The 17832-nt window shown below is 43.5% G+C and overlaps 1 protein-coding gene across 3 annotated transcripts in view; it reads right to left on the reverse strand.

Annotated features, from left to right (window-relative positions):
* Positions 1-17832, reverse strand: part of MDGA2 (MAM domain containing glycosylphosphatidylinositol anchor 2) — a 315342-nt gene that overhangs the window by 191655 nt on the left and 105855 nt on the right. For all 3 annotated transcript variants that reach the window (XR_014883814.1, XR_014883813.1, XM_085225899.1), the window contains exon 3: positions 4679-4853. Coding sequence is in view for 1 of the 3 variants with exons in the window: in XM_085225899.1 (XP_085082025.1) it covers positions 4679-4853 (175 nt within the window). In the remaining 2 variants the exon portion in view is untranslated. The remainder of the gene's footprint in view (positions 1-4678; positions 4854-17832) is intronic.

The raw sequence follows: 17832 nt of genomic DNA on the forward strand, positions 1-17832 counted from the left end.
TTCCCAACAAGCTGCACAATGTACAGTTCTTAGATACCACACAATGCAATCTTAACATATCTGTGCACTAAATCTGTCTGGAAAGCGTTTTTCATCCTGACTTCAAATTCATTTCAGAAATCTTTTAACCAGTAAAAATTCACTCTGATTTGTTTCACTCTGTAGCTGTGTAGCCTGGCCTGGCATCCGGAAGGATCCATGATACAAAGGGGATTAAAAACTTATTTTCAATGAAACAATTAGCACATTTTTTTTGTTTGTTGAAAGTTTGGTAAATTGTCCTTCAGGAACAAGCCCTTATAGCCCCCTGCTTCTTTAAACCAAAAGACTTAATTTATACAGCTTCCTTCCTTATGAAAGGGGAAAGTGCCCTCCAAAACTCAAGCAAAATATTTCCTAGGAGTCAAGTACAAAAGCTTTTTCTTCAAAGCGGAAAGATATGATGTACTTTAAAGGGATGCTTCCAGAGGAAGAAGAGAGAGTTCAGCAGCAGGGTGAGCACAGCTCGGATGCATGTGGCAGTTCTCCTCCTGGTGGCTGAGCAGAAGGCAACCTCCCCCCAAGGGTGGGATGCAGAGGGGACCGAGTGCCCTTGTTTCATCCTGAGGTGAGAGAAGAGGATCTTCAACCAAGACAGCACAGCCATATTCATAGAAAAAGCTAGCAAAGAAACCCAGGGAGGTGAGGGGCTGAGAATCACAGAATGGCCTGGGTTGCAAAGGAGCACAATGCTCATCCAGTTCCAACCCCCTGCTGTGTGCAGGTCGCCAACCAGCAGCCCAGGCTGCCCAGAGCCACATCCAGCCTGGCCTTGAATGCCTGCAGGGATGGGGCATCCACAGCCTCCTTGGGCAACCTGTTCCAGTGCCTCACCACCCTCTGGCTGAAAAACTTCCTCCTCATATCCAACCTAAACCTCCCCTGTCTCAGTTTCAAACCATTCCCCCTTGTCCTACCAAAGTGTTCAAAGGATGCTCCCTGCCTGCCCAGGAACAGGTCCCGACTCCTCTCCCTTTCCAAGGACAGCCACAGATGAAACAAGAACTTTGGCAGCACTGGATCACCACTGTATTTCATCCTCTGTTAAATATCCAAACATTCTGACACCAGACCAAACAGGACAGATATTTCTGAAGGTCTGACTTAGATCTGTATATGTTAAAGGAAGGGGTCGTGGCCATGTTTAGCATTATCTTTGGTAGCTGTAAATAAAGTAGGTACAGTTCCAGCATCACCACTTGCAGAAGTGCCCGGAGAATTCCCTCCTCTCCTCCTTATATCATTAAAAGCAGTGTGACAACCAAGTGCACCTTGATGGCAATGCTGCAACCGAGGGATTTTCCTGGAGCTCCAAGATTCAGTAATCTAGCCAGCATGTCAGATGTGAACCAAGTAAACCAGCCCATGGGGGCACTCAGTTACCTGCCAGGCCATAAACAGCATCAGCTCCTCATCCTCCACAAAGCAGCTGTTTCCCTTCGGTCCAGCTTTTACCCCTGGCTACTTTCTGAATGATTGCACATGTTTATTTCAACTCCTTAGCTGTGCTCCTTATCTGTGAATGTAGTTAGCAAATGTCTGGGGGTTTTGTTTCTTGTTTTTAACTACTTAGCAAAAAAAATAGTGTGTCCTCAAGCAGCATTTAATTCAGAGCAATAGCTAGATAGTTATTTAAAAGTAGTAAATCAGAATGATGGCAAAATAAAACCAATGAAACCAACTAAAGGATTTCCTTCTAAATTCTAACCTAAATCTCCCCTTTTTTTAGTTTAAAGCCATCCCTCCCCGTTTCTCACCACCTGCCCATGTAGAAAGCTGCTCTCCCCATGTTTGTGCACTCCCTTTAGGGCAATGAGGTCTCCCACAGCCACACTCTCCACCTGCAGTTCCATCCATGCACAGCTGCCCCAGTGCTCAGATTTGGTCAGAGCCATCTGAGATCATGGGAAATGGATCAGATACGAGGCTCTCCTAATGGATAAACCACCTGGCATTTACAGATCTGTGTGCAGCACCTGGCAGAAATCTGATGGCACAAACAGCAAAGCATTTGCAAGAAGTCCAAAAAATCAAGCAACCCTCCACTCAATACACACAGACCGAGGCCAAGCTTTGCCACCCCTTCCACAACCAGCTCCTGCAGCACCACCAATCAAAGTTCCAAGTGCTGCTAAACACCCCAGCTAAGTGGAAAATGAAGAACACGAAATTATCAGAGAGTGCTGTTTTCCTTCCAAGTGTTGATGTTAACATCTCTCATCCAACCAGCAAGATGGTAATGGAGATGAATGAGGAGGCAAAGATTTTCTGTGTTGGATTTTTTTGTTTGTTTGTTTGTTTCATTTTCAAGCTATGCAAACGCAGTGCCATTTCAAACTTTACACTTGAGGCTGAAGACTTAAATCAGCTCTTCAAAAGTGTCCTTGGGTCCAAATCCAATGTGGAACACAATGTTAATACGGTTTTCCCTCTTCAGTTTTACAAGCCAAGATGCTTCTGAAGTAATATATCCAGGCTGGATGTGGCTCTGGGCAGCCTGGTCTGGTGTTTGGTGACCCTGCACATAGCAGGGAGTTGAAACTGGATGATCATTGTGGTCCTTTTCACCCAGGCCATTCTATGATTCTGATTCATGATAATACTTCAGTGACACATTTTTTCAGAAATATATATATTCTAGTTGTTTACTTAAACAGATTTGAGGGCTTCGTCACAAAATTAAAAACATATTTTATTGCAGTGCTTCTGTGTCCTGTGAGCTTCAACTTGCCTGACTTCTGTGGGGTACAGTCTTTTCTCTCCTATCTTCTTCACAGCTAGATCCAATCTGCATTGGTATCGAGCTTTGCACACAGTCTGCCCACATGTTTTTGACCACTAACAGATGACAATACCCAGTGAAATATCTGCCTGCATATGGTGGGCAATCACCTGGGATTTAATCACAGCTGGAACCTGAAGTTTGTCATGTTCCAGAAATACATCTGTATTTGAGGTGTATTGAGAAGCAGCGTGTGATGTTAAATAAATAAGTAAATAAAATAAAACCGTAATGAATCCCAGGCAACAAATTCAAGAGCACAGGCAAATAGCTAAATAAAGCATGATGGGAGGAAAAGGCTGTCTGCCAGAAGGAACTCACTCTCAAAGTTGAAAAAGAAACAGCATGTCAAAGCAACCTTTCAGAACTCTCCCTGCTCAGACCACACAGCATCACAACCTCCAGACAACACATCCTGCCAGCAGCAGTTTCACAGCCATACCTGACATGAAGAATTAAGGAGAATCTAACAAGTGAGTGCTGGGGCAAGAGAGACGTGCTTCAATGCCACTCAGAAAAGCTCACTTAAATAAGGCAACCTCACAGCAAGCACTGAGTGTTGTCTACTCATTGGACTTCAACAAATTAATGAGCAATTACTTACTAATTCAATTATTGTTTATAAAGGAGGTAGAATTTTGGCACTGATAATAAGTTATGGCTAGTTAAGCAAATTATGAAGGTAAGTGCACTCATTGGGAACATCCTGAAATCTTCTGCGAGGCAAGAAAATTCCCCAGGAAGGAATTCCACCATCCCATAAGGGAAGTACAGAAATCCCCAGCCATTGGGTCCCTGAAGTAGCAAACATCTTGAGGTTCAACTGACAGAGAGGGGATACTTTTGGGGAAACAAAAGCTCAGTGCTCATAAAGTCACAAGACAGGCTTCTTTTTGAAGGGCTCAGTTTAACTATTTATGTGCATGTAAACACACTTGTTTACATGACACTGCTTGCATTAGAAGAGTCTCCAAATGTGCATTGCGAGGATTTTCCATCCTTGAAGTACTTCAAAGAGATTTTTGACTGTTCTCCTTAACCTGAAGTGTGCACAAAACCACAGCTGTGTGAGGCACTCAGATCTCTTTCCAATAGCTGAACCCAATCACATAATTTATAGAGTTAAATGCAAAGTTTGTCATTAAACCTAGAGTGATAAACTATCCGATTACAAATAAGCTTCACTGCCTCACCAATCCAGCAGCATGTACAAGTCAGATAGAGATTTTTTTCCAGTTTTATCCCCTTTTGAGCAAGCACATTGGATACATCCTTTGTGCTATGCAGTTTTCACTTGTTTCCTCTTTTCCTGCCAGCCCAGGTGACCGACTGCACTACAATCTCTATACTTTCACCACTTTCCCTGCCCAGCATTTCAAGGGTAGCTTTTAAAACAGTTTCATGGGAACGTGAAGAGATTGCCACTGAAATCAAAAACCCACAGATCTGAGCAGCAATTAAAGCAAAATAAGACAAAGGCACCTGCATTTCCTCTTCAATCAGTTCTGACAGAAACAACAGTCAAAATGCACAGAATTAAGGGCTGCATCCTACATATGCATGCTGCTGACAAATCAGGCTGAGATGGACTTTTATTGTGAACTTTTTTTTTTTTATTATTATCATTTTTAAGATATGTCCATAGAATAGCAGCCCCACCTGACCTCAGTCAGAGCAGCCACAGGACTTCTGAGCATAACTACTCCTAAAGCTGTAGCATGTGCCCTGAACTCCTGTGGTTTCGTGGTGGGACTCCACAGAACCTGTGGGGTTGACACGAGAGTATGTTAAGAAGCCCTGAAAATCAGTCCCTTCTTTCTAACAGAGCGCAGAAAGAACCTCCCCACCATTACTTACAGTACACGTCCACTCGTATGGACTTGATGGCCGGGGAGCCCAGGCCGTTCTCGGCCTTGCAGTAGTAGCGGCCTCCTTGGTGGCGCTGGATGTTGGCTATCCGCAGCGTTTCATTGAAGACACTCGAGTCTTGAAATCTGTCAGAGGCACTTCCCGCTGTTTTGGTCCACCTGATCTGAGCAAGCATCAAAAAAAGACCGTTACTTGAAGCTGCAGTTTGGAGATCTCACCGGCGGCTGGAGAGCCAGGAGCATAGCGGAGATGTGGGGAATAACTCAAACCCCCGTTGGTGACACAGAGCTGAAATGGCTGCAGAAGAACTCCCTGCTAACAGACGTCTCGCCAGGAACACGTGCTGTGAATGCAAACCATTCTTTCTGATATCACTTTCATCAAAGACGGGGGCACGCTGGGAAGTACCTTCAGAACAGCTACCACCAAATGCGATTTTAAGCATTTGCCTGAAACCACAAATGATGAACACCTATTCCTTCTTTCTTTTTTTAAATGTCTTTTACAGCAATTACAAATTCTTTTACTCTAGCAATTATTTTCCCAATGTGCAGACTTTCTGAAGTGAACTTTTCGATTTCAAAGTCATCAGACTGCCCATACCACCCAACAGCTGCCAGAGTCAGGAGACCAGGGCCCAGCAAGGAAACAAAGCTTCTATGGTGCTGATTCAATAAAACCGATGTAGCCCATTGAATAAAGCAAATGTCAGCCATTCCAGAAAGTTGCAAGAGACACAATGTGCCATGAAGAAACTGCAGGCAGTGGGCAGCATTCATCACCACCATCCGATGTGGGAATCCATTGCTCCCAGCAGCAATGTGGGCTGACCAGCAGTCACTGCAAAAGGCTGTTGCATTTAATACCCAATGGGAATGCAAACCCTCCATGAAAATTAGGCATCAGTAACTTGTAAAGTTAACCAGCAAACAAGCCAGCAAGGAGAAAGTCCTTGGAACTGAGTTATCCCTCCTCCTCTGCCCTTTGAGGCTCAGACAACCATCACCCTACCGCTGCAGAAGGAACTTTCTTTTAGGAAGCTACAACAGAAGAAAAGCCAGAGTCCCCAGTCATAGGGAAAAGCAACTGAATCACAGAATCAGTAAGGTTGGAAAAGATCTCTAAGATCATCAAGCCCAACTATCAACCCATCCCCACCATACCCACTAACCATGTCTCTAAATTCATGATGGTTGCAGCTTACATAAATTCTCTTCTTGAAACAAGTGCAGGTGTGGGCTTCAGAGGCTGAAATCACAGTAAGAAATATTTCCTAACATTTTTCACCTCTTTCTGGCTTGTTAAAATCATAAGGCTGAGTGGCTTTGCCCTCTTGCCAGGTGACCTGTATAACTCTTGCATGGTTTTACTGCTTCGGAATAAAGCAAATATGCCAAACTCCACATCTACAACATTCAGACACTATTAGTGCTGCTATATTTACCAGCCTCAATCTGTCTGTACTTCTATTATAAACTCTTGGCTCTCGGGCTTTTAAATCATCCATATAAACGTGCTGCAGGATAATTTTGGAACACACAGCGTTCACGTGCTGCAGAATACAATTTCATCGTATATATATTTCAAATGCTTAAGAATGATCTCAAAATAGTATTTAAGATACTCACTGAGACTCTCGTACATTTTATTTCCCTCTGTGTAATCATAACTATCAAAACAGTTCTGTTTGATTTTTAGATGGAAAAAAGGTGATGGCAAGATTTTGTTCTTCCTCCTATTTCTCTCACTCAAGTGTTCCAAGTGATGGAATACAGCCTGTCCTGGTAAAGAACATATAATCTAAATAATGTGTTGAAAGTATTAATAGCATCTAGATAATTCTATGTAATTTATATTAAAAATTACAGTAGCATTTATATATGGAAGATGCCAGTTTTGCCTTTTATAATTGCAAACGCCTTCCAACCCTGAGTCTCAATCTGGATGTTCCAATCTTCTCCTCGTTATAAAGTGTTTCAACAAGAATGTGTTTGGCTGTAAACAGACAAAGACAGCTTTAAATATAAAGATATAGATATGCTTCAGGGGCAAGAGGTGTGATTTCCACTAAGTAAATAATTTTCTAGTGTATGTGGAGACTCCTGAAGGATGAAAGGAGTAGTTAATTATCTCTTAAAAGATATTCCCCAGCAATGTCAGTGGTCTGATTTCACTTCAGGTCACTATTTACCTTAGCTTTAACTCAACATACACAAGAAAACACTCTGATCAATACTGCACTGTAATTTATTGAATGAACTCAGAAGAATGGTGATTCTGAGACACAATGTGAATGCATTAATCAAGAAACCGTGCACCAGAATGCCAGATGTCTGAGCCTCAACACCTCAACAGCTTTTTTCATCGAGGTCCTCCACAGCTTCACCCACTGCAGGCTGCAGGCTTTGGGGTTACCTCTTAATCCATCCTTGGGGTTGCAAGCTCTCCTCAGTGCTTAACACAACGACCTTCGTGGCACTGCACACAACTGATATCATGCTGCTTTCAGGGCAAAATGGGGACTATGGGTTCATGGGACACCATGGCAGGTACTGGCCTCAAAACCCAAGCAAGCATCTCTGCTTCTCTACTGCAGGGGATTCTAAATAAATAAATATTACATAAATATATATATATAATTATATTATGATAAATAACCCATTTTGAAATATTTTTAAAGTAGATTAAGTGAGTATCTATGTAGTTCAGATACTGCATTTTTCCCCATTAGTTGGCACAAAGCAATCCTTCAACCAGATGTACGCTGTCAGCACTGGCTGTGCATAACCTACTTTCCTGCTTAGAACCCCCTGTTTCTAGAGCAGAAGTAACACAGCACGCCCTGTGTGCCATCCACACAGTGTGGATAATGCAGGAAGGAAATAAATTCTGTTTCATCAAGAGGTCAGAGCCATTTCTAGTTTAACACAAACTTTTTTAATTAAAGAGCTACACCTGCACACCATAGCATGCACAAATTGAACTAATAGATGTTAATCCATCACACAGATACGCGCTCACTTGCTTCTGAGAATACAGTTTCCAAAGTGCTCACTGTTACCACTGCATATTGGGAAATCTCACCCACACACCATCATTGCTCTGCCATAATTCCGGTCTTTAGTTAACAAATCACTCCTTCCTTTTCTTTTCTTCTTGTAAAACATGTATAAGTCAAGACAACTTATGAACAATTCATTCAAAATAATTCAGTCTTTATGACTGACTACATTCTAACCCATCTGGCCATAGCATGACCTACATGGTTGTACCTACTTATGGTCAGCCTCTTCTCCCTCACAACTAGCAATAGGACAAGAAGAGGTGGCCTCATGTTGCACCAAGGGAGATTCGGGCTGATGTTAGGAAAAACTTATTCTCCAAAAGAATGGTAATTCCCTGGGATGGGCTGCCCAGGGAGTGGTGGAGTCACTGTTCCTGGAGGTGTTCAAGAACCATTTAGATGTGGTACCGAGGGACGTGGTTTAGTGGGGAAATATTGATGGTAGGTGGATGGTTGGACTGGATGACCTTGGAGGTCTTTTCCAACCTTGGTGATCCTGTGATCCTACATCTTCATCTGATCTGTGTGTGCATGAATGTTCCCTGAACCATCAACATCTTTGGCAGCACTGGATTGGCTGAAGTAGATGCCCTGGTATGCACAACCATATTTCACTCTATAGCTTCAGCATCCTCAGACAGCATTCCTGCAACTGCAGACTTTCCTTTTTTATAACTAAAAATGCAGGTGTGAAGAACTCCAAGAATACTTTGCCTGATTTTTCTCAGATTCTACCAACTAATCTTGCCCAGATAAAGCAGCAGATAAGAAAACATTTTAAGTTTTAAATAACATCTGTCAAAGAGTATATTACTGTCTATATATATTAAAATAATAAATATTTATCAGCAAACTTTAAAATATCTTTAAAATCATATACTCTGAAACGTTTTTCTTTGTTCAAAAACCAAACCAAAGCAACAATAAAAACAAGCTGTGCCATCCATGGATTGCCTGAAAAATGCATTGATTTAGTGCTTGGGTTGCAATCTGCTTTGGGTCGTGCTTTCATCAGCTGGAAGTAGGAGCTGAGAGGGGAGCATCAGCTCCAAGGAAACATCTTTCTTTAAATATTCCACCAGATAGGGTGGACAGTACAAGGGTGGATGGTGATAGGACAAGGGCGAATGGTTTTAAAGTGAGACAGGGGAGGTTTAGGTTGGATATTAGGAGGAAGTTTTTCAGCCAGAGGGTGGTGAGGCACTGGAACAGGTTGCCCAAGGAGGCTGTGGATGCCCCATCCCTGCAGGCACTCAAGGCCAGGCTGGATGTGGCTCTGGGCAGCCTGGGCTGCTGGTTGGTGACCTGCACACAGCAGGGGGTTGAAAATAGGTGATCACTGTGCTCCTTTTCAACCCAGGCCATTCTAGGATTCTGTGGTTTTCTGAAAGAGAGGTCCAGCACTGGCACAGGGTGCCCAGGGAGTATTGGGGTCACCACTCAATATTTTCAAATCCATCTTAAAGAATGACCAAAGAAGAGGAAAAAAAAATCCCTTGTATTTGTTTTTCTTCCAGATTAGTTTTATTCTCATGAAAGCAATGACTGGCGCAGCAGCTACCAAAAACAAAAGCACTCACCTTCATGATAAACACAGAGGACACTGTGCAAGCCCTGCTCTACCTTCACAGCAACACAGAGGGAAGGCTGAGCACTGTCCACGGAAAACAGGCACGTGGCCAGTGCCACTGACTTTCATGGGACAACTCAGGTGCTCACATTTACACACAAACTGATGCTCCAGTGGGTTGATGTAGAAAAGCACAGGTTTTTTACTTATCTAAAATTGATCAAAGACAGCAAGTGTTAACACACAGCACATGATCGGTTCTGATTCAGTGGCAGAGACCTCAAAATTTGCTTTCCAGTTCGACTGATGTAACACAAGGAAAAGCAGGGAAAATAAACCAAGGGGCAAGAAGAATAACTGAAGACATTAACATCTGATAAAAAGCAAAAAAATTTAGACCTGAGCTACCTATCCCTTCATTTCTGAAACTTCTGTGCTACTGCAAGACAGACGTTTCCATTCTCAACCTAAAGCCAAGCCACCCAAGAGCTAGCCAAGCCCCAGCAGCCATGATTTCTGTGTGAACTGACCTTCTGCACGCACAAATCTCACAGATACGCTGAGCAAAATGCAGCTCCTCCCCACAGCACAGCAACTCCAACTCCTCGTAGCACTGAGAAATGTTTACAGCACTCCTTGAGACATCACCTCTTCCCATCCCCTCAGCCAAGCAACTCAGTGTGTGACAGCAGGGCACCAACTGACCCTGAGGTGACACTGGAGACATGGTATATCTAACAATGGGATAATACACCTCTTAAGCAGTCCAAATTCATTTTTAAATTCCTATTAACATCACCAGGAAACACCCAGATGTGGAGAAATAGAATGGCCAGGCAACAAAACCCAAAGCCATCAGCAAACACAAGTTTTACTACAGACAATTCTCCTGTTACATTTGCTGTATGTTTTCCCTCAGAGAATAGATTGATTTATTTCTGCAGAGCTCCACCAGAGTACAACTCAGCACCCAGGAAATGATGGAGAAGGGTTATGGCAGGGGGATGTGCATCCCCACCTGCACAGAGGAGTAAGATGAGGGTAGCACGTGCCTTCTCTAGAGAGTTTTTCTCCAAGAGAACTACATGTTTAACACAACTGCAGTTTGCAAGGCAGAAAAGCTGACTTAGTTATTTCTAAGTAGTTTGGGTCTAAGCTGGCAAACACACACTGCCAAAGAACAAGTTAGGCATCACACATGGCTAAACTGCCTGAACACCAATATGAAGAATTTCCTCCATCTTTCAGAAGAAGGAGGAAGGATTTCTTTCATTCGAAGGTTGAAAATCTAAAGATGGACTACACACAAATGAAAAAATTTTAAGTGAACTGAACAACGTAGGAAGAAATTAATGAGCAAATCATTACAACTATGGCGTAAATAGTTGCCCCAGGGGAGGCTCAGGTTGGTTATTAGAAAAAATTTATTCTCCCAAAGGGTGGTCAGGCAATGGAATGGGCTGTCCAGGGAGGTGGTGGGTCACTGTCCCTGGAGGTGTCCAAGAAACACTCAGATGTAGTACAGAGGGACTTGGTTTAGTGGGAAATACTGTTGGTAGCTGAACAGTTGAACCAGGTGATCTCGGAGGTCTTCTCCAACCTTGGTGATTCTATGACTCTGTGATTCTAAACTGGTAAAACAACTTGCTTTCAATTGCAAAAAAGATTCTGTTAGATAAGTAAAGCAACATCTTGTTTTAAGATAAGCAGGATCCTATAACAGCCTGGTTTTCTTTATCAAAAGGTGGTGTCTGGAGAAACATCCATAGATATCTTCTCAAAACATCTTTTTGTAACCTGCTAAATAATTAATTGCAGTAGTTTATTCTCGTTTGACTATAATGATTTTCCTTATGACTTTAAGAAGCTTCACTGCTTCAAAAAATTTGCACTTTCCTACTGATTAATCAATATACGTTTTACTATCAATATCTCATTGAAGGATGGAGTCTTTTTCCATCTTGTATAGCAGCTGAACTTCTCAGCATCAACTGAAAAGGACTGAGTTCCATTAATTTCACGGAGCCCTATTTCCACCCATGTCAATATAACCTCAACAATGTCAACAGTTGCAAGACATACAATGCCTTGCACAGTTAGCCATTCCTGATGGGAAATTATTCACTGACCATCAAATAAATTATTCAGTGAGCTTTGTGAAATGATCCGAAGACCTGTGAACGATATGGTTTTTATTATTCTCTGAGGATTTGCATTCAGAAGCATTAACTTGCTTCAAAATGAAATATGACTTCACCTTCATGATAGAGAACATGATCTAAGGGCAGAACGAGGGAGGCACACAGCACCACTTGAATTCTCAGTTACTATTTTTTATGCTGGCCTTCCAATGCTGCTATACTATGTTAAAACACTGGAGTCATAAATACATCCTCATAACTTAAAATGCATGGAAATGCATTCACTATAGTTCTTAAACGGTTTGAATACAAGACACTTTAAATCTTCACCATTGCAAGGAGACTTTTGTATAACCAAAGTCACGAGTTACAACAGCAATGCTATGATGAGAAAGCTGATCATCTGGTGGCCACTGGAAAGTGCTCACAGTGAGGATCTGCACAGATGAGCTGCTGGAAAGGCCCCATCCTGACTTAGAAACTGTGTCTGTAAGGACTGAGGATGAAGCTGGAACCACAGCTAGCCACATGCTCCTTGCCAGCTCCATCGCTGCTCTGAGCTGCTGGATCAAAACACTGAGAGGTTTTCTGGTTGTATAAAGCAGAAATTAATCAGATGGAATAATACCTAAGTCAATGGTCCCTCTCTGATGGTTATACAAGCCACTGCAGAATGGTAGGTGTATGGAGAAAGCCACCATGCTCATTAAATTCATAGAAACGTGGCATATTAGCTCAGCAAATTTGGAATACTGACTGAAGAGGTAGAGCAGTAATATCTTTAGAACAAGGGACTAGAAGTTGATAGAAGACCATTTTTCAACAGAAGAGGCCAAAGAAAGGCAATGACAGAATGGATTAGGCACGGCTTCCCCCAGCCACTCCAACACAAGATGCTTATACAGAGGATCCTTTATCCACAGTGCTTCCTTAAATCACAGTCAGCAGTGCCAAAGGACCTCTCCAGGAGCACTGGGGGTCATCACAGACCCATGGATACGAACTCTGTGTCCTCCAGTGCAGGAGCCAGCTTCACGGCACCAAAGCAGCCACATTCCCTACTCTGGGTTTCCATCGCCCAGCTCCCCTACACAACTGTAGCCCGCTGGAACCCACACACCATCCTCACAGGATTCCAAGACATCAAGATCTCCCCTTACCCTAAATAGCTATTTTAGCCCCATTTTTTAAGCAAGAAGACCCAAACGCTACATGGCTGCAGAAACTTTTGAAGCCCAGTGTCTGGCCTCCCCCAGGGCTGACAAAGGCCAGATCCCACACTCCTGGTGCCGAGAGGCCATATCTCCATCCAGCCTGGGGACAGGGATGTGCCAGGACAGAACTCTGGGGAGCAGCAGTGCAACCAGAGCACAAGAAGTGGTGGGAAGCCAAAAGCCATCAGCTCCTCTGTTCCCAGAGCTGCTTGTTTCCCTCGAGAGCAGAGAGGCATAAAAACATGCTTCTGTTGTTAAACTCAGAAGACTCGAGTCTAAACAGAGAAAGGAAAAGCTGTCTGCTAAACAGCATTTTTTTTTTTAACTTTAAAGTCAGTTTTCATAATAGAACTGCATTTCAAAGTGACAAAGGCATCCTGAAATGTAGGCAGTGTAAAACAGATGCTTTTATTTTTTTTCCTATTTTAGCATTCTTTAAGGCAGCAGAGCTGCTGCTGCTGAGCTCTGCCCATTTCTCTTCTCCGCAAGATCCCTGGGAGCAGCCAAGCATTCGAGAGGGCCAGAGCACACCCAGACACTTAAACTGAGGAAAACAGAAGGAAACATTCCTCTTCTCATCTTTCCTAATACAAACCCTGGCTGCTGCCTGCACTGGAAACCAGGAAGGCCATGCTGGATGCTTCAAGGCTAGCCTGGATGTGGCTCTGGGCAGCCCAGTCTGGTTGTTGGCGACCCTGCACATAGCAGGGGGGGTGAAACTAGATGATCATTGTGATCCTATTCAGCCCAGGCCATTCTATGATTCTATGAGGATGCTTCTGAGCAGATGTGCAGCCTTCCAACTGACTGACAAGCGTCACAAATAAATATGTCTGTAAATAAGAAAACAAAAGCAGCAGCCGCTGACGCCAGCATGGCGTGGCTAAAATAGGATCACAAGGGAAAGCTGTTTCAGTGCAGATGGTGAATGCTACGAGATGGAGACCTGCACAGTGCTGGGGCTGCAGGGCCAAAGTGCCACCACCCGCACTGGGCATCACCACGCTGAGCTGGCACACCTCTGCTCGAGCACATTAAATCCACTTAACCGAGCATCGGAAAGCGCCGGGTTTCAATGGCTCTTTTTCCACTGCATTGTCTTCTGCAAATAGCACCAGGCATATCGATTTCCTGCGATGAAATATGTCTGTTTATTTAAACTAGTTCCCATTTTAAAAACTTCATAAGGTGTAATCCGGGAGAATCGTGCTTTATTTCAAACAGTGCTGATAAGCAGCCCTGCTGCACGCGGAGGAAAATCCCTTCCAAATAATGAGCTCTGGTGACCACTGGCCGCTGCCTTCACATCCTCACTGGACATTACCAGCAACTCCTGAGCCCTCCCTGCATGGCGTCCTGCAAAGCATTGGGCAAACACCCACCTTGTTCCCAGACCTGAATCAGTGCACAATCTCTGCAATCCATTAGCATTAACTGAGCTGCATTCTCCTTCCACGCGTGCTGAGGTGCAACTTGTAAACTGATAGAGCTAAAAATGAGAGTGTGATCCTGACGTTTACCCTGTTTAGCTGTGATGGCAATGGATGGCAATGACATTAATTTTTGCTTGAAAGGTGGAAGAACTGGGGAGGTGGGTAGAAGACAGAGAAGGGAATCCAGAAGTAATCTTGAAGAAAGAGAGCTGCAACTCAGTATGAAATCCTATCAGCAGAGCTAAAAGCAGAAAAGATCAGCAGCTGCTAAGCACCAACCCCACTACTTCTCAATAGAAATCAGAGGGAACAACTGAAGTTATCAAACACTGATTTTATTTTTATTAAAATTAAATAAAAAAAAAAAATTCCACATCCAAAATATAAACTTGTGCATGGCTAACAGTAACAAATTATTGCCATGATGAAAGGAAGGCCAAGGGTGCAAACTGATTCAAAAAGAACCACAGAATCCTACAATGGCCTGGGTTGAGAAGGACCTCAAAGATCATCCAGTCCCAATCCCCTGCTGTGTGCAGGTCACCAACCAGCAGCCCAGGCTGCCCAGAGCCACATCCAGCCTGGCCTTGAATGCCTGCAGGGATGGGGCATCCACAGCCTCCTTGGGCAACCTGTTCCAGTGCCTCACCACCCTCTGGCTGAAAAACTTCCTCCTCATATCCAACCTAAAGCTCCCCTGTCTCACTTTAAAACCATTCCCCCTTGTCCTATCACTACCCACCCTCATAAAAGTCGTACAAAGCACGATACTTGCTAAAGGAAAACAAATGCAGCACGTGTTTGAATCTTCCCATCTTCGGGACTAGAGCTTACTTTCAAATTAGAACACAAGAAAAAGAAAATGTATCAGAAATTCAATAATCATCAATAGCATCATTCATGTCTTGTTGAGCTTTCTTGGCATACCTTTATATGACTCCCACCAGTGCCAAGGAAAGGGAGCAGGGAACAGCTGCCACATATCAAGAGAATTGCAAACGGAAATTAATTAAGAAAAAGAACCTGGTTCAGCACACAATGAAAAATAAAGGACAAGGCTAAGGGAGCAGACTTGTAGAGCAAAGGCTGCGGTAAACATCCCATTATCAAACAAGAGTGAGCAGAGATTTCCAAAGGAAAGACGTAAACTAATCAGCAAATGTTTAAAACTTGTGAAGTTGACAGTCACTGTAGTCATTTATTTGGCACTGCCCAGCACACGGTAACGATCTACATGGATGGATGGTGATAGGACAAGAGCGAATGGTTTTAAAGTGAGACAGGGGAGGCTTAGGTTGGATATGAGGAGGAAGTTTTTCAGCCAGAGGGTGGTGAGGCACTGGAACAGGTTGCCCAAGGAGGCTGTGGATGCCCCATCCCTGCAGGCATTCAAGGCCAGGCTGGATGTGGCTCTGGGCAGCCTGGGCTGCTGGTTGGCGACCTGCACACAGCAGGGGGTTGGAACTGGATGAGCATTGTGCTCCTTTGCAACCCAGGCCATTCTAGGATTCTACGATCTGCACCCAAAGGTTCTTCTGCACTGGGGATACTATTGAGGCCCTGGGCATTTCTCTCCATTTCCATTGTCAGACCCACAGGGTTACTACTTATTGTTTATCGTGATTTTACTTCCTTTGGATGGCATACAAATTTCCTCGATTTTACAAGAGATGTTTAGTTAATTATGTATTTACCTAGTTAGCATAATTGTCTTCAATTATGTAATTAGTGTTCATATGTGTAATCATTTGAACATGTAATTATATCTAATTACACCATTAAAATGTGCAAGTCATAAATATCTTTATCATTTTGATTGATAGACATACAGGGAGAAAAAAATTCTCACTTGTTATTTTTGTCTCCTGGATCCCAAAATGTGCAGGAAAGGACTCAGCCTGTAACGATGCAATAATTACTCACAAGACCCACCAGGACTACACCAGGGTTGTACCTTTTAAGCAGAGGTAGTCAGACCACTCAAAATGAAGGAGCAGTCACACAGCGCAGCGGAGTTCCTCTCTAATAAAACTGCTATCAAGAATAATTGGAGTCATACTTTTTTTGATGTCTAATTATGAACTTATTGCTATGCAAAACAACTGCAGCCCACACAGAAGACGACAACACAGAACAAAACACACAGAAGTTGTTCCAGCGTGCTTGGATGGGAGACATTTCTGCATCCCAGAAAGGAATTTCCAAGCTGTCATCCTTTAGGCAACCCCTACAGTCACGCTTAGCAGATCGATGACATTTTGAGCTGTTTTTTTTTTCCCACTGGCTGCCACTTTTTATGGAGTACAGTAATAGCGCATACCAAATGAACTGGGACAGACAGCTGAGCCTTCTTTTCAATCGCTTTTGGCTGAAAAGGCAAACATTTACATGTAGATTAAACAGTTCCACTTATTTACAGTTCAGCTTCTCCTCTTCAGATTCAGATTTCTTTCCTTTGCTAACATACAGAGCAATCTATTAAAAAAAAAAAACAAAACAAAGCAAAACAGCAAAGACTGCACGTGCCTAAGCTGACTACAAAGCCTCCAGGAGGGAAAACAAGTCTAAAAACACTCTGATAACAGAGTGGGAGCAAGCCTCGGTTACAGAGCACCCTCCAGATGATCTACCAGAACAGCCAGGTAGGTGCGCAGAGAATGAAGCAGCACAGAGAGATCACAGAGTGGTGATGTAATGCTCACACCAGGAACAACCCAATTTGCTCCCGTTCTATCCACGAGCCGTTCACACACACACAAGTCAATAATTCAGGGGAGTAGAAAAACCCACTTCAGTTGCTGTGTATCAACATAACCTCAATCAGACCACTTTGTGGGAATCCAAATACTGATCACGAGCAGACTGGATGGGGCCCTGGGCAGCCTGGGCTGGTATGAAATGTGGAGGTTGGTGGCCTTGCATTTGGCAGGGGGGTTGGAGCTTCATGATCCTTGAGGTCCCTTCCAACCCAAGCCTTTCTGTGATTGTGTGATTCTGTAAAGCTGCAGGAGGATTCTACATGCAAGGGGATGCTGTGGTCTGCAGCAAGGAAGTTGGCTGGTGAGTTAAATGTGCTGTGACCTGAGGGTGGTCAAAAGTGTCAGGAAAGAAAACTAAAGACTTGCAACTGCAGGAGCTGGGAAATGATGGGATGGCATCTCTGGTCCTTGCTAACTTATCATAGAATCACTGAGGTTAGAAAAAACCTCTAAGATCATCAAATCTGACCATCAGCCATTACCACCACATGATATGCAGAAGGTCTCAGCTCCCTATACTTTGAGTCATCTTCCCCCTGAATTTGGTGGGATTTAAGAAAAAGGCTCTGAGGAAAAGGTATGCCTCCCATGCTCAGTCAGGGAACTGCAAATCATGGAAGTACACGGGGCTTAAATAAGTCCCTCCTGGGAGGGCATCATCTCTAGAGCCAAATGGTGGACTAAAGCAGAGAAGGCACCAGCATCAAACTTGGAGTCATCCCACTCCTTCCCAAAGGCATTACTACACATCTGGACTTTGGGATCTAACAGATTCAGTTACTGGAAATGATATGAGCAGCAAAACTAACAGTCTCCATCTAGAAACGCTTCCTGCTGCTATGGGAGAAGATACCAGGAGCTCACTGGTTTTATTCTCAGATTCACAGCACATCTTACACCCAAAGAAATGGGAATGACTACTCCCTTCTGCTCCAGAAAAAATCATGTTCAAGTATTTCCT

Source organism: Meleagris gallopavo, chromosome 5 (genome assembly GCF_905368555.1).
Source record: "Meleagris gallopavo chromosome 5, MGAL_WU_HG_1.1, whole genome shotgun sequence".
In the NCBI taxonomy this organism is placed as follows: domain Eukaryota; kingdom Metazoa; phylum Chordata; class Aves; order Galliformes; family Phasianidae; genus Meleagris; species Meleagris gallopavo.